The sequence below is a fragment of the Siniperca chuatsi genome, linkage group LG4 (genome assembly GCF_020085105.1).
Source record: "Siniperca chuatsi isolate FFG_IHB_CAS linkage group LG4, ASM2008510v1, whole genome shotgun sequence".
NCBI classification, from domain to species: Eukaryota; Metazoa; Chordata; class Actinopteri; order Centrarchiformes; family Sinipercidae; genus Siniperca; species Siniperca chuatsi.
This window is the reverse complement of record NC_058045.1, coordinates 13,452,035-13,477,037: the sequence shown is the minus strand read 5'-3', so window position 1 is coordinate 13,477,037 and position 25,003 is coordinate 13,452,035. Positions and strand designations below refer to the sequence as shown.

Below are 25,003 nucleotides of genomic sequence, written 5' to 3'. Positions count from 1 at the left end.
AGAGCCAGAGGTGTTAGTTTTATTTCCTGGCTAAATTCTGTGAATAGCAGTGTGGTTTCTCTTCAGTATTCACAGACACTTCTGCATAAAGAATGAATTTGCATACAGTATCCTTGAGCTGAACTTCACCTGACCTGGTCCCTTTCTTAAAGTAGGTCTCAAAGCTAGAAGTTCTAGAGGTTAAGAGTATGTTGGACTATTAATCATTCAAGTTTAGACATCCCAGACAGTTTAGAAAAGTGAAAGGTGCTCAACATAGTGCCTTGTTTTCAACACTCACCAATGGTAGATTTTACAGATAAATACTCAGCGGTTTTAAGAAGAGACTCAGCTGAAATGTCCACTTGACATTTCCTTTGTTTGACATTAACCTAGAATAGGATAACTTTTTATGCAACTTCCCTCCCTGTTTTGTCTCGTCAATTCCCAAACTTTCCATGCCGACTCTCTGCTGCTTTATATTTTTTGGCCTACCACTGCTGTTTTGTCTCTGAGGTCAATACAGTGAGTCACTCTCTCACGAAACAGAGTTCAAATGAGGGCCCATAAAAGATTAAACTCTCCGTGTGAGAGGTGACCTTGTATCATGCAGTGAATTTATTTGCCTGAATCCTTTGGAATGCTTGGGAGCTAGGGAGTGGACATGATTTCAGGGTGAGGTAGAAAAGTTCACATAAGATTTTACTCATTCTTTGACAGTTTTTCCCTTTTTTCCCCCTATGTCTCTTCTCATTCACTCCTTCCTTCTGCTTCTGCTGTATACAGTATGTTATGCAATGCCTGCGATGGGCCGTGTGATAAGCCCTGCACATCCCCTGTCATCGACTCTGTGGATGCTGCTCAGACCCTGAAGGACTGCACCGTCATCGAAGGCAATCTGGACATCAACATCCGCCGTGGAAGTGAGTGCAGCTACGCAGAAGCACAGTGCTCTTAACACTACACATACTGTAAATTTTGCAGTGTGACTTAGCTTAGTAGACCTTACTACACTACACTCCAGGAAATTTTAGTGGACTAAACTACAACATCAGCCGCAGCTAAGCAGATTATAAACACTAGCAGTTATCCGTTCTCAAACATGTTGTAGCCAGCACAACACAGAATATTTAATTTGGCTACAATCTGTCGTACAATACTCCATCGCAATCCTTTACCAACTACAGTATACTAACTTTACTATACTATGTTGCACTTAACTGCCCAGCAAATGTTTACTGTGATTACTGAGACAGATAAAGTAGAAGAGCTTGGTGGTCTAAGCTGCTGGGATGCACAAAATCAAAATTACATCTGCTTCCTGCACTCCTAACACCAGTTATCACATTGTGCTATAATGCTGTTTATTTGCTCTGTTGACACGGTGGCTCACAAGCTAATTTCTACATATAAAAAAAACTTATACAATTTAGCAGTCACTGGGATGCATTAAGAGCTAGTCAGGATAGTAACAGTAGATGTCCCTGTGGATTCTTTAATGTGGCTTTAATGCTGATTTGTATTTCTGTGTGTGTGTTTATCCCCTGTCCCCAGATAACATAGCGTCTGAGTTGGAGAACTTCATGGGATTGATCCAGACAGTGACGGGCTATGTGAAGATTCGACACTCCCACGCACTTGGCTCGCTGTCCTTCCTCAAGAGCCTGCGTTACATCAATGGGCAGGAACTCATCGACAAGTATGGCTTGTCTGTGCTGCTTTGTCTGTTCTTTTTTGTCTGTGAATGTGTGCTTGCTTGTGTGCGGGGACTGAGGGAATTAGAGGACATGAGCAGACCGCAGCCTAGCAGGGGAGGTTGCCACCAACATATCATTGAAGTTACATAAATGTCAGAGTGACTTCTTGTTGAAGTAGTGTCTGCCCTGGGTGGTGGATGTGTACATTTAATGTAAATTGATAAATCTCTATAACAGTGTCTAGTGACTCTGTTTCCAGATATTTCACAGTCATGTAGATATAAGTCATGTAGACAGGCCAGATAAATGAGTGTGGCTACAAAGCTGAATGGAAAGTCTCAGGTCCATCAGCCTTTACTGTGATATCAGCAGCAGTCCTAGATATGAGGGAAAGTTTTTTTTGGTAATAGTTAGAGGGGTCATGAGAAATCCTTTCGCCCTTCTTGTTGTCGTTTCTCCCAGGGTAATGTTTCACTCCGAGGAATGCTCTTGAGGATGGCAGACATTCCTTTCGCTCTAGAGGTGTTCTACTGCGTTACTTGAACTGCTAGAGCTCAGAGTGTTAGCAGGACACTGTTTCTGTTTCATGTCCTCCTCTGTACAAACCCAAGCTCATTGTCCGACAGACACACAAACCTGAGCTCATGTGATGTCCCCCTCTGTAACTACCTAACGCTGCCACCAGGTGGCAAAAAAAGCTCTTTTTAACCACATTTCTGACGACTTCAGCGTCCATGAAACATGTTCATGTACAATAAAAAAACATTTTGTTGGTTGTAACCTCCTCTTGATCTCCTTCCATTATCAGCATGTATTCGTTCTCCGTCATCAACAACCAGCACTTGCAGTATCTGTGGGACTGGAGTCAGCACAACCTGACTATTCGGGCTGGACGTCTCTTCTTCCGTCTGAACCCCAAACTCTGCATGTCGGAGATCCGCACGATGTGGGATAAGACGGGCATAACTGTGAAGCCGGAGGAGGGTGACTTCCGTAACAATGGTGAAAGAGCCAGCTGTGAGTATATTCACATGATCCACATTTTTGTTGCGAGTGATCTTCAAAAAAGAAACAATCTTTTTTTCAGTCATTCAGTGTGTAGGGGCATTTAAAAAAGCCACGATGCGTCGTTATCATTTTGTATATGTGTCTCATTGAGGGTCCTGCTCTGCCACAACAGGTGAAAGTCATATCTTGAAGTTCAAGTCTAACATCACATCAAGCCATACGATCAGGCTGGCATGGGAGCGCTACCGGCCGCTGGACTACGGAGACCTTATCAGCTTCATAGTCTACTACAAGGAATCGTGAGTATTCAGAAGACAAACAACTCATTATTCTCAATAACACGCTATCATTATAAAATTAACTCTACATTGAGGTGGAGTGGGTATGGATGAAGGTTTTTTTTTTTTTTAAACAAAAAACTATTCTATTTTGGACATGTTTCTTGAAAGTCAGTTGTTTCAAACACAGGATTCCACTCAAAATCAGCGCTTCTTTATGGAAAAACAAAATCTTATCTGTTTGATTTTGCATATTTTACCCCCCAAAAAATACTAACTGCGTGCACTTCATATTACTGGCAACCATTATTTAAAGACAATGTTTGAGCTTTTGTATCGATTTCTTGCCTTTGAGGCACTCTGATTTCAGAGGACAAATAGAAGAATTCCTCTAATGCAAAACAAACAACCTAATTCACAACATCATATTCACAACTTCCATGTCTGCTTATTGTTTGAGATCTGGGTTTGATTACCTGTCAGATTTTCTTATAGAACTGTTACAAAGTGAAACAGATGGCTGCCTTGAAGGTAGGTAATCAAAAATTGCATGGTATGCTTTGGAAAATGGTTGGCAGTAATGTAAAATTCACAACATTTGTAAATAATGGGCTAAAATATGCGAAACCATTGTTTGTTTGTTTTTTGCGATTAATCATATCTTCAAACATGGCCTAGAATGTGTTTTACTTTCATACCAACAATCAATTTTGGTAGGAGTAGATGTAATTTTTTTGTAAATGGTGAATATGTAATTTTTTAGTGAAGTCCTTTTTTGTCAATGCACAGCCATGTTTTGTGTCTTTACCAGCCCTTTTCAGAACATCACAGAGTTTGATGGCCAGGATGGCTGCGGCTCTAACAGCTGGCACATGGTAGATGTGGATTTCCCTCAGGATAAAAACACTGACCCAAAAGTCAGTCTTCAACACCTCAAGCCCTGGACCCAGTATGCTATTTTTGTGAAGGCCATTACCCTGCAGGTGGAGGACAAACACATTTCTGGGGCAAAGAGTGATATAATCTACATTCGCACACGGCCATCGCGTAAGTCTGACCATCAGTCTGTTGGTAAATTACTTGTGATGGTAATGCAACCTTCTCAGTAATTAGTGTACGTAACCAGGTGAACAACATTTTAATGCAACACAACATGTCTTTGGCCCTGTTGCAGTGCCGTCTATACCCAAAGAACCCCGTGCATATGCCAATTCCTCAACCAAGCTGATGGTGAAGTGGTCGCCTCCAGTCTTTCCCAACGGCAATCTGACCTACTACCTGGTCCGCTGGCAGCAGCAGCCTGAGGACAGGGAGCTCTACCAACATAACTACTGCTCTAAAGGTCTGCATTACTCATTCTACAACAGTAACCATCTTTTTATTGTCTGAGCTTTTCTACTGATGAGCCCTTCCTTGCCATTGAAAAAAATAGTTTCACTTTTTGGGGAAATACGTTTATTTGCCTTGTGGCCGAGAGTTAGTTGAGAAGTTTGATACACTGAATGTTTAATATGCAGCTACAGCCAGCAGCTAGTTAACTTAGCTTAGCATGAAGACTGGAAACCGGGGGAAACATGTAATTTTTAAACTTAGATTTTTGTATGTGTTAATTAGTGAGCAGAGTCTGGCTAGCTGTTTCCACCTTTTTCCATTGCTAAGCTAACTGGCTTCTGGCTGTAGCTTCATATTTACATACAGACTTGAGAGTGGTAGCAATCTTTTCATGTTAGTCTTGGCAAGAAAGTGAAATAAGTGTATTTCCCAAAATGTTGAACTATTCCTTTAATATTGAAACAAAACTCTGAGCTGCTCTGGTAACGCAGAATGCTGCCCATTGCTAAACCTTCTTGGTTTCTCCTTAAACAGAGCTGAAGATCCCAATCCGTATCCCAGCCACAGGTCTCACAGACATGGAAGAGAACACCAAGCCCACCAAGTCAGACCTGGCAGGGGCAGAGAAGGGCCCATGCTGTGCTTGCCAGAAGACGCCCGAGGAGAAGGATAGGGAGAAGGATGACCGTGTCTTTTTCAAAGTTTTCGAAAACTTCCTTCACAATGCCATCTTTCTGCCGAGGTATAGTAAGCCACAGATGGAATGGAGATATAATATCAGCCTCACCTTAAACTGTTTACAGCTCCTGCTCTGTGCTTCCTTTCATTCTGCGGAGATGGCCATCAAAGAGCTGAACTTGTTTGCCGTGATGGGTCAAAATGAGGTGGCGGCCCGGGTGTGATGGCTCTTCTGTGGGGCTGACAGGATCCGAGCATGGCGGGCATAGATGGACCACGCTGGGGCTGAGCCGGCCCGCTGGGCTTGGCCATTTTTGTTAGGCGGAGCAGATGAGGAGACATGCTGAGTGTGATCCAAAGCCTTCTTAGTGCTCTTGTGGCTTTCTGTTGCCGTGGCAACGGTGGCACAGGGGATGTTAAGACCTAGCAGGCAGCAATTTAGGCAACACAAACAAACCCAGGAGAGAGATGTGATTAAGGAGTCTGAAGGGCCTAGTTTGGCTGCATACTCATAGCTGCTTAGGCTTTTGTTCTGCACAATAGGGACTGACATCTGTGTTGTGTTATCATTTAACTCGTGGCTAAGGATGTTTCACTGTTTTAGAGACTCCCGCTCTGTTCTTCTCCCACACTCCTTTATACACACAATCTATGCATTTGTGAAATGGTGCAGTGACACTCACATCTCCAACATCCATCACTTTAAAATAAAATATGGAGTCCTTTGTTATACTTGTTGCGTCTCACTAAGAAGACTTAGCATGTATCTTATAAATCCATAGCTTTAAATGATGCCTCTGAGCCTCCAAGGTTCATTTATTCAAACAGCGTTACAGCGTCCTTCTCTTTTTCCTCGCAATGCTCTTGTGGAATTGGATCGATATGTCTTAGGAAGAATAATAAAACATAGCTTTCTATTGTAATTGAACTCATATCTGACCCCCCCCCCCATCTCACACTGGCTGTGTTGATTTGTTATAGTATAGCTGTCTAGGAAACAGGCTCATGGCAAGTCCCGGGCCTGCAGCGGAGTGCTCAGCCTGTGTATGCACAGACTCTCCACTGTAACAGAGCCAGCATTATTACAAACCACTCCAGGGAAAGGCCTCGAAAATCAGGGAGGTTTTTTCAAAAGTTCAGGGTTTAGACCCAGGGTGAGGGGAAAGAGGGCGGGTGAAAACAGAAACAGAAAGAAGAGGAAATGTTTTCCATTCTGTCCCCCTCCACTTGCCACTCCACTCTCCTCCTCCCCTTGCATGCTCTCTTTGTCCGGGACTTGTTTTTTTTCTGGAGCGAGACAGCTGCCAGGAAATGTACAGTGAATCCATCTGGAATTTAACGATCCAGATGTACGATCCAAAACCTGTTATCAGCTAACTGGAGCATTTATTTACTGTAATCACTTGCTGTTGAAACCCATGATGAAAACATACAAGATGAATTGATGAGGACTGCCTGAAAGTTACCTGCAGTATGTGTTGCTGCAGTTAAGGCCAAGCGCTTATAATGTTCCCTACTCACCACAGACTAAATGTGTAGTCACGGCTTTCCTCTCTGGATTCCATTGCGTAAAGGTAGATCTTTTTTTAGCCGGCGAGGTCAGGACACTAACTGTAGTAACTCACTAGTTATAAGGTCATGCTTCAGTCAGCTGATGAGCCTTCTCACAGTGTTAGGACTGCCCTGCTTAACCCTAACACTCTGATTGCACATACAGAAATTAGATCCCTCAAACTTTCTTTCGTCTGGCCTCTCAGTAAGGTCTATCCATCTCTCTTCCTATCATTATATCGCTTTTAATACAGGTTAGCTCAAGATTTAATAATCAGTGCAAATCAGAGTTATGCAACTGTCTTTACACTTCTCCTGTCAGTTTTCATATATTTTTTTAATGTATTTTCAGTAGCAACAGTAGCAGTTTTCGAGTGCTGGACTTTGGATTGTACCGCACCAGTTATAACTGTCAAGAGAGGAATGTTGACATGTCAGTGCGACCCGGTCTTTCCCACGGATCTGTCTGTGTCTGTACACTCCATTTGTAGGTGTATGTCTGTTCAGACACAAAAGATGCTTGACTGTAGCTTTGCTTAGTTAGGGCTCTTAGTTTAGCATTTTATTACTCCAAAACGGTAGAACTAAAACGATTAGTCGATCAGCAGAAAAATAATCAGCTATTTTAATAATTGATTTATCACTTGAAGTCATTTTTTTAACAAAAATGCCAAAAATTCTCAGGTTCCAGCTTCTTAATTGTGAGGATCTGCGGCTTTGCTTTGTCTTGTTGGATAGTAAATTGAATATCTTTGGGTTTTGGACAAAACAAGCTATTTTTAGGCATCACCTTGGACTTTAGGAAATTGCGATGGGCATTATTCCCATTTTATAGACTAAACAATTAATCAATTAATTGAGGACCAAATCGGAAGATTAATCAACAATGAAAATAATTAGTTAGTTGCACCCCTAATTCCCAGTATACAGTTTGAATCATTTCTGAGCTGATTCATATGCTGTAATAAAAACCTAGCCACCTGTTCATGCTCTCCTCATTACATTTCCAAACAACCCCTAAACTTTTCTCACCTTGCAAGAGCTCTGAATAGGATCCATACACTGAATATGACACGTTGTCACCTGCTGTCAATACAGCTTTCATTTTCCAACTCACTTTGGACTCTTTTCTTTGTCTGTCTGACTGACTCAGCCAATGGCCCTGTAGGTTTCACAGGTAACTGTGAGAGGTAACTGTAGGCTAGTTGCCCTGTGGCATCTGTTGTGCCTCTGCTGCTGCTACAGTCACAGCTGTCACCGCCTGCTTGCCCTCAGTAATGACAATGTCCAGCTCCAGGTGGCTCCACAGCTTATCATCTGCACTATGAGACCACGTGTCCGTTCACCGCAGTGCTCTCAGTTTGCCAGCTGAAAATCAGTCATTATGATTAAACAGTTTGGTTCAGAATGTTGATGTCACAAATATCTTCCCTTTTTAGACTTTTTCATTGTTGATTGTGATATTTTGGACAGTAAGGTTTTTTTTTCTTTTCTTACTGTGGAAAAATCTTTCTGTGTCTGTCTTTCTCTGTCTGTCCACCTCGCTGTGATCTGTCTGACCTCATCCTTCCACACAGCTCCACAGGGAGTAGTATGTAGCATCTTGGCAATATGGCACACACACACACACCACCCAGTTCAGCGAGATGCTTCAGTTTTGTGTAAAATGCTTTTGGGGGTTATAAACCCACAATTATTTGTTACAATAGGATTTCCAGAACATACTTTATACATTTTTGTCTTTTATTGTCATAACAGTGCTCACTATACTTAAATCAACTTTCTTACAGCTGTTGCATCCATTTGTCCCTCTGTATTTCAGACCTCCAGATCGTCGACGTAGAGATGTTTTTGGAGTGGCTAACAACACACTGTTGCATGAGAGTGTTGGTAGAGGAAACAACACGCTTGGCCCGGGGGACAACAGTACAGATGGCATTCCTCCGATCAAGGAGTACCCCTTCTCAGAGGACAAGAGTGCAGCAGAATATTTAGAGATACACAACCTGCGGCCCTTCACTGTCTACCGTATTGACATCCATGCCTGCAACGAGGAGGTGGGGCGCTGCAGCGCTGGAGCCTTCGTCTTCTCCAGGACCAAACCTGCAGGTTAGAAATTGACCAAGATACAATCTCTGCTGGAAATGTGGCACAGTATGCTTTAACACCTTCTCTTACAGCACATTGTAGACATGTTCTTGTTATAATGTTGCGTGCGTGTTTGTTTCCCAGTCAAAGCAGATGACATCCCTGGAAGGGTGATCTACGAGAGGAGTGACAAGGTTGAGGGTTGTGTGGTGCTCCACTGGCCAGAGCCCATCATGCCCAATGGACTCATCCTGATGTATGAGATCAAGTTCCGTCTGGGGACTGAGGTGAGCCAGGTTGGGTATAACTAAAGACCCTCCTAGACATGTTTTAAGACGTATATCAAAATACTTAAAAAATATATGAATACTGCTTGGGATATTAGTTTGTGTCTGATATGATTTTTCCACAAAAAAATTCAATCAAGTGTTTAGAAATTCTTAAAATTACACCTACTTCTTCATTATTGAAACAAACAAAATCTATGAATATGCAAATATTGTTGATTTAAAAAGTTTATCTGCGAGACGAAAGATGTTAAACTGGATGTGAAAACAGCCTTCTAGTGTCAAACTCTGCACATACATCATTCTGCACAGTGAAGCTCAAACATCTTCACACAAGTGAAGTTAACAATAACCAAAACACACTTTTGAATGGAGCGGGACTTTTAAAAGTGATAGATCTGACAGTCCCTATACTGACTTAAACATTTGAAAAACAGAGCGTACAATACTGAGTTTTACGCTCCTTACCTGACCCCGAGTGTTGACCTTCACTGTTCGTCTTTCAAACAGTAACCACGATGTGTTTGTTTCCATTCAGCCTGAGAAACACGAGTGTGTGTCGCGACAGCATTACCGCAAGCACAGAGGAGCTCGGCTGACCAACCTGGGCTCAGGGAATTACTCTGCTCGTGTGCGTGCCACTTCACTAGCAGGGAACGGCTCCTGGACGGAGAGTGTGTCCTTCTATGTGCCTCCACCCAAACGTAATGAAATGCATTAAATACTGTGTATTGACCATTTCTCTTGACTAATTTAAAGTAGATAAGAAATTACACCTTTTTAGTCCGTGCTGATCACTTTTATTTTTCTGTTCTGTCTGACAGGAGACGATGGTGTTACGTTCTACTTGGTCATCATAATTCCTATTATAGTGACACTTTTCATTGCCAGCCTCACCACGATTCTCTTCTTTGTGAACAAAAAGAGGCAAGTATCTTTATGAACATGCTTTCCACATTGTCAGACAAAGTCTCTTGATAATGTTGTTCTGCCTCGCTATGCTCATGAAACTTAATAGCCAGTGAAATGTTAATTACAGTTAATAGTTTTTATTAACATTTCCAAGTCTACTCTTTACATTGGTAAAGATTAGACTTCTCATAGAGAATTACACATCCCATCCACATTTAGAGCTGCTTGCTGACTAACTTAGCTGTCTTTGTGTCAACAGGAATAGCGACAGATTGGGGAATGGAGTCCTTTATGCATCTGTCAACCCAGAGTACTTCAGTGCTGCTGAGAGTAAGAATATTGAATATCTTCTCAATTTTTTTCACCGTTATATTTCGGTGCGTGTATGTGGTGTTGACCTGCTGTCCGTCGTGTCGTACCAGTGTACGTCCCGGATGAGTGGGAGGTGGCCAGGGAGAAGATCACAATGCACAAAGAGTTGGGCCAGGGCTCCTTTGGCATGGTGTACGAAGGCATCGCCAAGGGAGTGGTCAAAGATGAACCTGAGACACGAGTGGCCATCAAGACGGTCAATGAGTCGGCCAGCATGAGGGAGCGCATTGAGTTTTTGAACGAAGCCTCTGTCATGAAGGAGTTCAACTGTCACCATGTGGTAAGAGGGACACAGCCTAAAATGGTTACCATCAGGCACCTGAGTGAGAAAAGCTTGAAATAAATGCAGATAAATCATCGCAGCTAAAAATAAACCAACACATTGTTATGTTGAACCCAGTTGCAAGACGATGGTCTTGAGTATCATTATTTCCTAATTAATCTGCATAGATGCAGAATAGTGAAAGGTGTCAGCAGGTCACAAGTGCTGAGTACACTGTGGTTGGCTTTACTCAGGCAGCCTGAAGCAGGGTTCAGCCTCCTGGAGACTGTGTACATTCTCTCATCAGCGGGATCACAGCCTCGTTAACTACGTTAAACGGATGTGTTAAAGATTTTCCCTTTGGAAAACTGCTGTTACAACCTTTTTATCAAGTCTGGCTGCTAAAAAGCCAAACACTTAATTATTAAAATAAACTTGAATAATTTAAAGGAAATTGATTTTTTTTCTAATCTTCAAAGCAAGTTAAAGAGAAACTGTTTTTTCTAACATAAATATATGTGAAATATGAACACTTGAACAGTTTTTGCTTGTAATCCACCTACCTTACTACCTACTCAATCTATACATTATACTAATCTTTGCAGTTTGTTGTTGTTTTTGCAGTTCGTATGCGAGAAATCAACATACTTAACTGTTTTATACTAACAGGAAATTATACAATACATGGGCCATCAGATATCAATCAAACTGTGACTTTAGACAGCCACTTCCAGTTAAACTTCACAGACAGAAAGTCAAATGTTGTTCCAAAAATGTAATAGCTTGTTCCTGGAGCTGTTTCACCACCTTTTGTATTGTGGGAGAATTGTATCCATCAACAGGAGTATGCTTTTAGTATGCTTACTGACTATACTTTATCTCGTCACCTTTCCTGTACGAACACACTACATACTCAAAACCTGCTTAGATTTAATGTGTCGTTTGGATTTGGGACACAGCTTTTGACTGATCCCACCTGACCTCTACTGTATTGTGATTGGTGTAGGTGCGGCTGCTGGGCGTGGTCTCTCAGGGACAGCCAACCCTCGTGATAATGGAGCTGATGACCCGTGGAGATCTCAAGAGCCACCTACGCTCTCTGCGCAAAGAAGTAAGCAGCTTTTCCTCACACACTCACACACACTTTAGCTCTATATCAGATGCTGTCTCTCTCTTACAGAAATAGGTGATGGTGTGAATTGTCATACACACACGTGTGTCAACACACACACACCTCCTGTGCCCCTTTTTTCTGTCTTTCTCCAACACCCACGTGCACATTTCCACACATGGCATCCATCCTTCACTTTGTAATGCTAAACTGTAACCAGTGTTGTGGAAAGCAGAAAAAGATGACTGAACAGTGTTTTTTCATGCTCTTTACCCTCTCACTTCATCCCTCTCTCACTCTGCCACAGAACTCCACCAGCCAGGTCCTACCCCCGCTCAAAAAGATGATCCAGATGGCAGGGGAAATCGCCGACGGCATGTCGTACCTAAATGCCAACAAATTTGTCCACAGAGATCTGGCTGCCAGGAACTGCATGGTAGCTGAGGACTTCACTGTGAAGATTGGAGGTAAGTCAAGTTAATACGATGCCTCCCCTGGTTGCTCAATGCTGAATCCACTCTACCGGCCTCGAAAATAAGTGTTTGTATTTCAATGAGTGCCTGAGGCAGTGGAGTCTTAATGTAGATGGACAGAGGGAGGGATGAGAAGAGGGAATGGATGAGCTCTCAGGAGCTACCTCTCCCACACAGAATGAGTGATGTTTAGTGGCTTCCCCAACCTCTGTTTTAATTTTTCTCTTCAGATTTTGGCATGACCAGGGATATTTATGAGACAGATTACTACCGAAAAGGAGGGAAGGGTCTGCTGCCTGTCCGCTGGATGTCTCCAGAGTCGCTGAAAGATGGCGTGTTCACTACAATGTCTGATGTCTGGTATGAGAACACATCACTCTCTACCTGCCCTAATCCAGGGAGCTCACAAAGTATTCCAGAAATGTCTACATATTGTGTGTCTTTGTGCGTGTGGATACACTAAAACATTTCATGCTGTGGAGTCTAAAACTATAAAAACATATAGATCTATCCTCTCTGTGTATGCTATGACCGCTAGTACTTCCAAAACCATCAAAATCTTTTGGTTTCAAGCTGGCTCTCTGGAAATTCCTCTCTGTGACAGAAGAGTATAGAACAAGATACCTTTTTTATGCCAGCTTGTGGTGAAATCTCAGTTTACAGTTCTGCTGCATTTTTTTATCTGGAGTGATATTGTTGTAGAGATACAACATACAAACAATATAGATACAAGTGTTTACTAGCTCCCTAGTAAGGTCCCTTGCAAGTTTTTGTTTCGCAACTCAGAATGTCCCACGGGTCAGTTCCTAAGTGGGCTTAAACTGCTCCAGATGTTCTCAAATGATAGGTTGCAGTGCCAGCACAAACCCACCTCCACATTTGTTAACTATGTCTTCCTCTTTGATGTTGTACAGATGAAGTTTAGTGTAAGAAAACCCATTCTGGGCTCCTAAGGAATCCACGAGTAGGTGACTTTGTCTGTCAGCACAAGACTGTTTCAGCCAGTTATATGCAGTGTTGTAATGAGGCTGTTTTATAGACTCATGCCAGTGGTGAAAATATAACAAGCAAGAGTGAACAAATATTGTGGTCTTTGTTAGTCAAGTTAAGAATTTTCTTCATGAATAGTTTCATAGTAATCTCAGTGCAAGGTAGCTTGAGGTTAAACAAAGGTGACGTTTACTGTAACTACTTTTCTACTGAGGTTTGTCGTGAAGTAAATCATTGTGATTCACTGACTGATACACAGCTCACATTATTCTTAACACTTAAACTGCCAGATTTTAGGTTTAACATGTAGATAAATTAAGGAGAAGTATCTGCTCAGTGCTGGTTCTCCAACATTCTCTGCTCAGTAAAAGTTGTCGGGTTGCTCCTGCTCTGACCATTACATTTTAGTTAACGGGTTACTTATACTCTATTTAACGAAGGAATTTAAAGTTGCAGTATTTAAAGCAGCATTAATCTGTTGTTTTGGCCACTTAGGGGCAGAAATCCACAACAAGCTGAACATTACACATACATAGTTTTTCAATTTCAATTTAACACAAGTTTAGAAGACTATTTACAGAAAAAGTAAAAAAAAAAAACACTACATCATGCTTTGAAAGATGGTTAGCATTAATGAATGGTATACAGTACGTGATTTGTAAAAAAAGAGGGAAAGTGAAGAAACCACATAATTCTGCACACAGTCGACCACTTGTACTCACTTCATTAATGATGTTTTGGCCCTCAGACCTTCATCAGGCACAATTCAGTAAAGGAATTCAGTGAATTTTACCCGATAAAGGTCAGAGGCCGGAAATGTCCTTAATAAAGTGAGTACAAACGAGCAACAGTGTGCATGATTGTTTAGTGTCTTTACAGTGAAGAGTTTTTGATCCCATGCACCTGTCAATAAGACGTTGTGTGCAATAAATGTGTTGTAATAGACACATTCTAGGAAAGGACAATTCAAAAACACTAGTTTGGTCCTTTTAAATGTAAGATTTATTTAGAAGTAATAAAAAAAAACTGCTGTGCTTGGTGGCCTTAACTATAGTAGCCTTCCACTTTTTCTGCTGTTGCACTGAACGTACACAGCACTGAATTAGCATCAGATAAGAGGCAAAAATGTAATTATGTTTCGTAAAATTGTTGTCATCTCATTTCTTACCGCAGGTCATTTGGTGTTGTGCTGTGGGAGATCGCCACCTTAGCAGAACAACCTTACCAGGGCATGTCCAATGAACAAGTGCTGCGCTTTGTCATGGAGGGAGGACTCTTGGACAAACCTGACAACTGCCCCGACATGCTGTAAGTCTCCTTATATCTGTGATCAATAACTGTAATAACACCCATTTTAGGCCTGTTTATGTTACAACACCCTTGAAGGATGTATTGTTTTATCCTCTACTGCCAACGCTTCACACGCCTTCTGTCCCAATAATATTTTGCCCAGCGTCTATTTTAAGTTGTGGTTTTAAGTGTGTAGGATATCATGTGATGTGTATGCTAAGGCAGAGCCAAGATGAGGCCTGACATTAACGTCACAGGTTAAATGTGGTCCGTTGACGACATGGCCCCGGTGGTCAGCTGGCAGTGAGAAGCCTCCTCACCCGTCAGTGTCGGCCCATAGAAGGGATGCCACGACCCGCGTGTGAAAGATGCCCCTCATTCCTGCTGCAGACAACAGGCATGAGGAGGGACAGAGATAGAAAGAATTCATTCATTCATTTATACTTCATTAATGAATCACCCTGGCTGTTAGAGAAGAGAAAACACAGCACAGCCTGCTTGTCAGCATGCAGCGCTGCATATATGCATTCGTCCCTCTCTGACCTCAATAAGAAGGCATTCTGCGCTCTCCCCTCCCACTCTCCATGGCTGACCTCACCTTAGAAAGACAGAAAGAGGGCCGAGTGTTGTGCAGACACAAACCTCTGGTTTCCATGGCAGCCTGACTGTTTTGTCCTGATTAAAGTGTGTGGATTGTGTTAGAGGTGGTGCGGTGGGGGGTTAGCCTCCTGGTCTGTGAGCAACACACAGGGAAGTCAGTCTGTACAAAGACTGAATAGAAAGATACACGAAGAGAAGGTGGGCAGGATAACAGACAGAGGGATAAGTCAAATTTGGAGAGCTTTGAATGTCTCCACCTTGTCTCCACCTTGACTTTCCCAGGGTCAGGTAGCTGTGGTTCACTGATTGGATTTCCCATGTTTCTGTCTAGAGTTTCCCTTTAGACAAAAGTGCATTCTTTGGGTTGGGCGAAAATGAACGCACACTTTGATCATATTAAACGTCCTGATTTAATGTAGAATGTGCAGTATCACTTACAGTGCTATTGTACATCAAGGTTTCACCACACTGAGGATGTTGCATGTGTGACGTTTTGCAGTTCTGTTGCAAGAGATTCCTGTTCCTGTTCCGTAATGTTTGGAGACTGCTTTGCACTCACACTTGGCCTGAAAGTGTGCCTGTTTCAAGGTCTTTTTGTCCATCTCTTAAATTTTGTCTGCGTCTAGACTAGTACAGAACTTTTTTTTTAATAAAAGCCTGACTGCCTCCAAATTTCATTTTCAAGCTCAGTAAGTGAAGCTTTACTTATACAGCACATTTGGGTTGTTAAAATGGAATTGAATGTACCAAATGTAAATGAACACAAGTGAAAAAGACAGTAACATTTTTAAAATAAATAGTGAAACAGAAATTGTTGTTTGGTCTTGAAGAGCTCTTTTCAGCTGAAGAACGAGGCGAGTTGTTTTTATACAGTACATATACATCTCATGTACCACTGTTAGCTGTTACATGTTGCTAACATCACTGATGACAGGTCAAATATAAGTCAATTTAGCTTAATGGCATTAGCATGTGTCTGTGTGTGCCATGATTGGCAAGATGCTGACAGGAAGTCAAGATTTACTGCAGTGTTTGTTTTCAAAATTTGCATCAACCAGCCTCGTGCGCAGCAACAGATGGTGGGGGAAGAGTTTTCAGCAGGCGGGACTATGCAGACAGGTTACCCTGGAGCACCGGCCCGGCTCCAAGCATTACACGTCCTTTCGTTGGAGGTCTTTGCTGCCTGGGTTTGAACATCTGAATGTCAACTTTAAGGCACTTGCTGCGCTGCTGAAAAACAAGCCAGAGCTGCCCCCCTGCTGCCTCAGAGTATAAAGCAGGCGCGTGCTTAGGAAAGCTCTACCCATAATTCCTCTGTGCAGAGAGGAGCTGGCACCCAGCTGCAGAGGCTCTTGTAGGCTACAAAGAGACCACTGGGAGAGAAAGAAAACAAGAGAGAGAGAACAGCACGAGTGGGGAAGAGATGACTGAGGTGTTTGTCAGCGGGGCTTAGAGAGTATTCTTAGCTTGTTTGTGTATAATTGAAGTTGTGGTGTAGCACCACACACAACTGTAATAATTCTCCCTTTTATGATGTTGTTTTGACATTCCCAAAGCTCGGCTGCTGGCCTGGCATAGTAACCTTACGTATGATTTACTGTGCTGCTGAGTATATGCTACATTACTGATCTCACTGTGTGTTGTAATGTAGCAATGAATAAAACTATAATGTCTCATTTGAACTGCCGTTCAAACCTGATACATGTAATTAAAAGCTACTAGCTTACCACATGATTGGGACATTTAGCTAATGTAGCATTTCACTGGACAGTATTAAATGATAGTATGTTGAATGAGAGTTTTACTGTTCTGAAAGGCACAGAATGAATTTCCAATCAGGCAACAGGAAAATCTATCTGTTGATCAAACAGTAAACAGTAGTAATACAGTCAATAGCAGTATATTAATCTAGTTTACAGTACAATATTAATGTACTGTACTGTAATTAATGTGTCTACATTGTTTTTTTTTCAAGATCAATATAGTGAACTTAGTTTTAGTGCCAGAGTATTGAAATGGGCCTAAACTTCAGTGTCTCCTGCCACCTGCTGGTAAGAAACGTGAAGTCTTCCCACTCTAAAGTTTTAAAGGATAGGTTCGCATTTTTTCAAGTCTGTCTTAACACATTACTCACATGCCCATATGTACATTGAAAGAGTTGTTGGCTGCTGTAATCATTCCTCTTGTCCATACTGGCTGTGAAGTATTCCCCTCCTAGCATAATTACACTCGGATATGGGGGACAAAATCCACAGTTCTTGTTTTGTTCGGCCAAAGTTTATACGAGGCTTCAGCAGTCTACAGTAAGTTAGTCAGATTAAGTTGGTATATGGTCTTTTTTTAACTTTAATAACAAACACCTAAATGAAGAATCTACTGTACTGTGCAGGTTTGAGCTTATGAGGATGTGCTGGCAGTATAACCCCAAGATGCGTCCGTCCTTCCTGGAGATCATCAGCAGCATCAAAGAGGAACTGGATCCTCCCTTCAGGGAAATGAGCTTCTTCTACAGTGAGGAGAACAAGCCGCCAGACACCGAGGAGCTGGACATGGAGGTAGAAAACATGGAGAACATTCCCTTGGACCCTGCATCCACCAGGCAGCCCTCTGCTGCTGCCACCCCCTCGTCGGGGTGTACAGGAGGCACGCCGCCTCCTTCTACCCAGCAGTTATCCCCCATGCAAGGCCCGAGTACTCCATTACTGGGACCTGTCTCCCCCTCCTCCCCGGGCCCGGTTGCCTTGGCCTTGGCATCTCCAGGCCAAGCCTTGGACAAGCACTCAGGACATGTTTTGGCCAACGGGCCTGTGGTGGTGCTGCGGCCCAACTTTGACGAGATGCAACCCTATGCACACATGAATGGGGGCAGAAAGAACGAACGGGCGTTACCACTGCCCCAGTCGTCGGCCTGCTGATATCAGACCAGCCCCTCCTCCTCCTCCTCCTCCTCTTACACAGGGTAACACAAACACAAAGACCTCTCCTCCATCCGAGGAGAGGATGGAAATGACTTTCTTCTACTGTGTGCCAGTAGATGGTCTCTCCACTCCTTCAAGGTCAAACATAAACTCTAAAAACTGAAAAATAGCACAGAAACTTGCTCAAGCATTTGGAGTTTGGTGGCTCAGACTCAACACTGGGGAACTCCTTCCTGTGCATCCTGTATTTCAGTCTTTGTTACATAAGTCCTTCAAGAAGGAAAACAATACAGGCATGTATCCTGATTTACAGATTTAGACATGAATTTAAAGAAAATCATTTTTTTAGCATATCTGCCAGCAAATTCAACAGAAGAGCACTTTTTTCCTGATGATTTCAGAGAGGATGTTGTGGATATATGAGTGTGTATTTATACAAACACGTGATTCTCTCTATATGGTATAGCTCCATTTCTAAATGACTTTCCATCAAAATTACTTTGTTTGCATGAGTGGACTGGCTCATGTCATGTGAGGATGCCTCTTATCATTGTTTCATTTTCCTGTTGATATTTCTATGGGTGTAGATCCCGTCAGGAGCGGGTCAAAATGGAAGAGGAGGGCCTATTGTATCTGCCAAACTATTGCCAAATCAAGTCGTTTCTTCAATTTCACACAGGTCTCCCTTCTTGTTTAAGGCTGTGATTCAGAGTTGAGATAAGTCTGGGAAATAATACCAGAATGATATTCAGACTTAATGCTTATCTTTAGTACTAACTGCTGCTCCTGGAGCAGTTGTGTGTGTGTGTGGGGGGGGTTTATAACAGTACAGAATACAGTGTCACTGTTGAGACGGGCTCCATCCACACCTGCAGTCAAGGTTTTCTCAGAATATGCAGCGTCTGCATTGGGGGTGGAATAAATGTAGCAAGCCTTGTGATACTTTGAGGGGAAACACTGGTTTTTTAAATAAGTGATAATAACCAACAGATATTAAACATTATGTTGTTAAGTAACCACTAACCGGTTCATACCATTAAATGATGACATCAAGATTCTTAGAAATCTATCAGGTTAAAATCCATATTTGTGGCATAAAGCATAATTATTCTGAGAATTATGATCAACTGTGTTCATAGGACACCCAAAGAATAACAGATGATCTGCATTAGACCGTGGGCATTCTTCACTATTTTCTGACATTTCATATACCAAACAATTGATCGATTAATTGAGAAAATAATTGTCAGATTAATTGATAATGAAAATAATCATTCATTGCGGCCCTATAGTTTCCATATAATAACATTTGAAAAGCCAGCATGCTGTTGCTGGTGATGGGCTTAACCAAAATGTTCTGTTGCACCACCAAAGTCCATTCAGATCCAAGCATAACTAAGATGTTCCACTTCATCACTTCCATCTTTTGAACATCTGAGGAAAGTACACGTGTGACTTGAGTCAGCCAACTCTGAATCACAGCCTCAGTCTGTCCTTGTTTTAATAAAAAAAAAATTTAAACAAAACATCAAATCAAAGCATCATAAAGTAAGTCTCACACTGCAAATCACTGAACTTCACTATCAAGGGATATGACTCTGCCTCCACTTTCATTTATTCAAACCGTGTCTGACATTTTTTTAAGTGTGCATTTCATGTGGGGGGTGAACATTGTTTGCTGATACTGCTGTTCAAATGAAATGGCACCAAATACACCACAACAAACAAACAGAGTAGCAGACCTGAGACAGAAAACGAGAAGGTGTTGGATTGGATTTTAGTAGCCTAGAGACAACTTTTGAATCACAGCAGGTCTCTTTTGGAATAGTCATTAGTTTCTCTACATTTCAAACACATACAAAGGTCTTACAGTTGTATTTTAGACTGCAGGATCATTTTTATACACATCATTGGTTTTGTCACTTTTCTAAACCTTTTTACAGTTCAAAATGTTTGCCTCTGTCTGTACAGAACAAAGCTGCTATTTTATTCTTTTTCTCTTTTGGATGTTATATATAAAGAAATCCTTCAGGTTTGGTATTTTATAGTCTCCACTACAGTCCATTTCTAATATCTTCGAACTCTGTTTAAAAAAAGAAAGAAAAAGAAAACAACAAAAAATAAGATGATTTAGATATAAAACCATTTTTTTTTCTGTTGCCCCAAAAGGTTTTCTGTAACACTATATTTTGCTCATTGCCTTTTATGTTTATGAAATATTTCCTCCTGTATTTGTTTTGTGGATGTCTATATTATTATTATTATATTATTATTATTATTATTTGGAATGGACACCTTAGCTCGATGTGTGAGTGTGTACTTGTTGTCTAGCACTGCGCCTAGCATTGCCCTCTAGGTGCAACTCAATCTCAGGTCAAAGTAAAGGCTTTGCTTTCTCCACACATTCTCATGATCGTTCTCTACTTGCTCTACTTTTCTCAGCTTGTCTTTCTCCTTCCCGCTGGCCCCTCACTGACATACCCCTCTACAATATACTGTACTCGTTTCCCCCCCGGTGCCTGCTTTTGAAGTCAGGATTAGTTCCAGTATACGAGATATTTACTTTATACCAGATCTGGTATTTTAACTCATCCATTTCCTGCCTCTTCTTGACTTAATAGGGGTAATTGGGTTGTCTTGTTTGCCTTAATTATGCCAACAATTCAAAATCCAAATTATTATTATTTTCTTTGTTTTTATTAGTTCAGCACTCTCAAGCGCAATACAACGCCACTTCTGCTAATGTTACTTCTTCAATGTCTTATTGTTTGTCTTCATAATCACTGCTTCTGAAAACCAAATAAAGGATGGGTTAAAGTCCAGGGAAGGGAACACATTTCAATATCATGAATGGAAAAGGTCTTAAAATGGAGGCTGAGTAGTGAAAGTGTTTTGAAGGATTTCTCCTCATCTTTTAGAAATGTTGCCTGGTGATTATTATTTTTTTTCCTTTCTTTGAAGTTTTTTTTTCTTTGTAAGTGTGTTATTTATTTATTTTTTTTATTTTCCTTTTGTGATATCAGTTTAAATCACTGTATAAATGGCCCATGATTCAGTATAAAGTTGGATTTTTTTGTATGTATTTTCTTTGGTGTCATGACTGGGTGACTTAAACTTTTTTTGTTTTCCTTCAAGTATATATCTACCTCACTCTTTAAATATATGTATGCGTATGGAAAACAAGTACATCTCACTCTCTCATCAGTTTGTTTAGAAACCTCATTATCTGGATAAAACCCACTGGGATCTAGATTAACCTCACAAAGTGGTCTAGGACAGGAGATGGAATATCTGTGTGGAGGTTTTAAGTGTTGTAAGTTTAGCCCACTAATTGCTGGCCCACTGATTTAAAAGGTTTATACCTCTGAGAATACAAAGGAAAGGACTGTTTGTAGCAGCCTTCAGTACCGTGCAGTTTTGTTTTCTGCAAAATCACTTTAAGTTGTTGTTGGGTACTTATGTTAGAAATTATTACAGAATTACATCAACCTACAAATTAATTTGACTGGATATTTTACAGTGTGACAAGGCTTAGAGCAGGTGCAGCGCAGTACATGATAAGACAAGAGGCCGGACACAACAACAACATCAGACATTCCATCTCCACTAACTCCCAACATATTGTCACAACCTCAAATCCTCAAAAGACAGAAACCTTAATTTTCTCACCTAAAATGCATTTATATAGAAGTCTAAACATGTGGAATATTTAAAAAGGGAAAATGTTTTTATTGACCTCCAAGAAAAAAAAACGTATTTGCTGTTTGCCTGCGGCCTGTAATGCTGCAAGGTTACAGCACAACCCCACACCTCACAACTTAAGTTTATTGCAAACATCCAGACGTCATTCACACTCAAAAAATACATTCAGTTATGTGTATGGATCAGTGCTGTGAATGTAATGAGGCCATTCCTGTACTTTCTACACAAAATCTCTATAGAGATAGCAGCGAATCCACCACCTACATGTTTCTACCTTCAGTCCTAAATGGACAATTATAATTGTTTATCAGTCAATGTTGGATTAGATTTCATCGGATGGGGGTTTACCCCGTAAACTCTTTTTTTTATGTGAACGCCATCATCTCCCCTGTCCAAGTCTACCTGCTGAATGCCATGATGTTCTAGCTCTAGTGATAGCTAATTTCCATCAGGGTGAATCTCTTAGTGACCGTTTTTGGGCTTTTTGATCCTTTGGAAGTAAAGTGAACATGCCTGATGTACTGCTACTTACACTAATGCTGCTGGTTCAAACAGTCACCTCAGTGGATCTTATATTGTCATCAAAAATGTTGAGTGTGAAGGTGGCAAAGGAGCTTTTACAGTGGCTACTTGGAGAGTGCTGTCTCAGTGCAAGGGGCTCTTGGCCGGAAGCACAAAATCATTTGAAATAAAATTTGTGTTGAAATTACACAAAAAGCAAAATATTAAAAAAAATGGGATTATGAATAGGCCATTGGGTAACTTCTAATGTGAAATCTGGGTGCTCAATCTAGGTTATTCTTAAGCATTTTATCTGTGCATGATTTAAGACAATAACAAACAGTGAAGAGTGAACAATCTTTTGGTTGAAAAACAGTCTGATTGCTGCTGAATATCACATTGGTACAGAAATTACCACTGACAAGCAAACAGCTTGTTACCATATCTGTGCTTGTCTTTTTTCTTTTTTCTGTTTGGATGTATGTAATGATAAAATATAAACATTTAATGATATATTTCAACTTTTCAGTTCTGGGACTAGACATTACATTGACCTGTTCTGAGGTGAATTACTAGTTACCATTAGATCACAAACCTGTCATAACTACAGCATTTAAATAAACAAGTGGACATATATAGGACAGGGATGTAGATTACGGGTAGTCATGGTAAAGAGTAAACAACATGATTAGAAAAAGACGATAGGTTTACAGCTTCATACTAGTTGCTTTTTTGTATTACCAGATTGCAGCGTAAATATACAATAACTAAAAAAAACAAAACATTCAACTTAGTCATCTTATCACTTTAATTCTTCAGAATGTTCTTCATGCAAACCTCAGGTTCATGGAGGATGCGTCAGTGCATTCAAACTGCAATAATACGTTTGAGGTTTATCATTGTCATGCCTCTGTTTTTATGATTTGCATTCCTATACCTTCTGAGGGGGCCTTGGTCTACTACTATTATTTTATTACAATACTTTCACAAGATCTCTGTGTTCAATACCTGACTGGGGAAAAGAAATAATCTGAAAAAAAATTCACTTTATTCAAACTCTGTATCTGAGGCCTCAAAGTTTTTTCACACCTATAGCTGAGATGGTGTATTTTTGACATGCCATCTCCAAATGTATATCTCAGAATTTCTTGTATTTTCTTTTTTTTCCTGAAATTTTGAATAAATAAATAAATAAATGAGAACTATCACTGTGTTTGCTATTTAATTCCCTCTGAGGTCTCATCCACATCATCCAGTGATTACGGTGTCTGTTATGTGTGTCTGTGTGATGTGAAATGTCTTTATCAGAAGATCGACCTCACTGTGACTGCTGGCTTGAGGAAGTCTGCAGTCATCCTCTCTTCATCCTCTTTCTGAAAGGTCCTCCAGCTGGTCGAGCATGGTCTGAATGAGGGTCTGCAGCAGAGGCACCAGTCTGTCAGCTGAGGTCAGGCTGCCAGATGAGGGTACATGGATGAGGGCTGCTCTCCTCTGACCATGATACAGCGAGCAGTAATATGCAAAATCACACAGGTACCTGAGAGGAGGACAGAAAGCATTACCTCATATTCTTGAGTGTCTGTCAACACAGTGCAGGTGCAGATGCCTACCTGCCAGCATCTCTTGAATAAATGACATCCTTCCCTGCTTGTTTGAACTCTCTGGAGATGGCCCTCATATTAATGACTGAGTCCAGTTTCTCTGGTCCTCCTTCCACACAGCAGTGACTTTCAGGACAGAAGCCACGCACATCTTTGTCGCTGTATCCACTGTTCTTCCCTGTTTGCTCCAGAATGACGACATTTGATGCTCTGGCTACGCCCAGATGTACAGCCAACTGGGACACACGCACACAAACACGAGGCTGGTGAGATACTCACCTTCTCATACCATAACCAGAGTGTACTTATGCGTTTCAACAGTTAGTATCTCGACCAGCACCGTAGCTACTATTGAGGACATGTCCTCTGTAGTCTACACTCTCCTAATAAAAACTAACAGGTGTATAGGTGAATATTTATGGATTGATTCCAGTGTCAAAATATATTTAAATTAAACTTGTTTTAGGTTAATATACAAATGAATGAATAAAAGATTCATTATTTTATTCCTGGTGGTGTGGATTACTCTTTACTCAGCATTTAGACCTATATGTTGGGAAATAAAAAAATTAAAAAATCAATATAATTGAAAATGTAGTATTCAGTAATATCAGTATTTCTAATAATCAAATGGCTACGGCCCTGGTCTTGACTTGAATATTATTTTTTTACCTTTGGAGTAAGAGTTTGCCAAAGCTCGGGGATGATTTGCTGAGTCTTAACATAACTCACTGGTACCTCCTTGACGTAAACATCAGTCCGCTCTCCCAATCCGACCAACTTCAACCTCTTAAATAATGAAATATTAGACATTTTAAGTCTTAATGCCTCACAAAGGGCATTTCACACTGACCGGTAGTGTTTTTTTCAAACATTACCTGGGCTGCTTTCCAGCTGGGGTTCACTAAGAACTGTCTGAAAGGTCCAAACCCTTAAAAACGGATTAAAAATCGCACTTCAAAATGAACGCCGATTTCAGAAGTTCGTATATTCATGACCAAACACTTATTACTTTACCTGTAACGACCACAATTTCGCCTCTATTCATAACGTAGTCAGGTTTACACAGTCAGTAAGGAAGGATAGGTGTTACGCACTTCAAAACAGGACACTAAAAAACAAAAAGGCTTATTTTGGCTCCCGCAACTCACCTTTTGTTCGCTTGGGGGAGCTATTCCCCGACAAATAAATGATGAAAAACCCCGTGTGGAAGTGATACATTCAGGTGCCCCCGGTAAATTTTGATTTCGAATTACAGGTCCAAAACAAGTTACACATTTAATTAGCCTGATAATAAGACTTAACTGCCGTTTCGTTTTCACTCCATTTTTTTTAACATTTACTCATGTTTACTACATACTTTTTAATAGGCT

The 25,003-nt window shown here is 41.0% G+C and overlaps 2 protein-coding genes across 2 annotated transcripts in view; one reads left to right on the top strand and one right to left on the bottom strand.

The window, feature by feature from the left end:
• Nucleotides 1-23,234, top strand: part of igf1ra (insulin-like growth factor 1a receptor) — a 76,241-nt gene extending 53,007 nt beyond the window's left edge. The window contains exons 4-21 of the mRNA XM_044194027.1: nt 766-902; nt 1,534-1,678; nt 2,485-2,693; nt 2,857-2,983; nt 3,774-4,009; nt 4,137-4,304; nt 4,829-5,036; nt 8,346-8,632; nt 8,756-8,898; nt 9,437-9,602; nt 9,723-9,825; nt 10,070-10,140; nt 10,233-10,462; nt 11,451-11,555; nt 11,863-12,022; nt 12,259-12,388; nt 14,192-14,326; nt 17,298-23,234. Coding sequence (XP_044049962.1) covers nt 766-902; nt 1,534-1,678; nt 2,485-2,693; nt 2,857-2,983; nt 3,774-4,009; nt 4,137-4,304; nt 4,829-5,036; nt 8,346-8,632; nt 8,756-8,898; nt 9,437-9,602; nt 9,723-9,825; nt 10,070-10,140; nt 10,233-10,462; nt 11,451-11,555; nt 11,863-12,022; nt 12,259-12,388; nt 14,192-14,326; nt 17,298-17,823 — 3,286 coding nt within the window. The 3' untranslated portion in view covers nt 17,824-23,234. The remainder of the gene's footprint in view (nt 1-765; nt 903-1,533; nt 1,679-2,484; nt 2,694-2,856; nt 2,984-3,773; nt 4,010-4,136; nt 4,305-4,828; nt 5,037-8,345; nt 8,633-8,755; nt 8,899-9,436; nt 9,603-9,722; nt 9,826-10,069; nt 10,141-10,232; nt 10,463-11,450; nt 11,556-11,862; nt 12,023-12,258; nt 12,389-14,191; nt 14,327-17,297) is intronic.
• On the bottom strand, nt 21,535-24,895 carry pgpep1l (pyroglutamyl-peptidase I like). Its single transcript, XM_044194049.1, has 5 exons — nt 24,648-24,895; nt 24,509-24,561; nt 24,303-24,419; nt 23,640-23,866; nt 21,535-23,566 (listed from the first exon to the last, which is right to left on the bottom strand). The coding sequence occupies exons 1-5, from the start codon at nt 24,676-24,678 to the stop codon at nt 23,392-23,394; spliced, it is 603 nt and encodes a 200-aa protein (XP_044049984.1). The 5' UTR covers nt 24,679-24,895; the 3' UTR covers nt 21,535-23,391.
• Nucleotides 24,896-25,003: the final 108 nt, after the last annotated feature.

Coding starts and splice junctions, on each gene's coding strand:
- pgpep1l (XM_044194049.1), bottom strand. CDS start 24,678: ATGAATAGAGGCGAAATTGTGGTCGTTACAG. Junction 24,420..24,508: donor CCAGCTGGAAAGCAGCCCAG/GTAATGTTTGAA, acceptor TCATTATTTAAG/AGGTTGAAGTTGGTCGGATT. Junction 23,567..23,639: donor TATTCAAGAGATGCTGGCAG/GTAGGCATCTGC, acceptor TCCTCCTCTCAG/GTACCTGTGTGATTTTGCAT.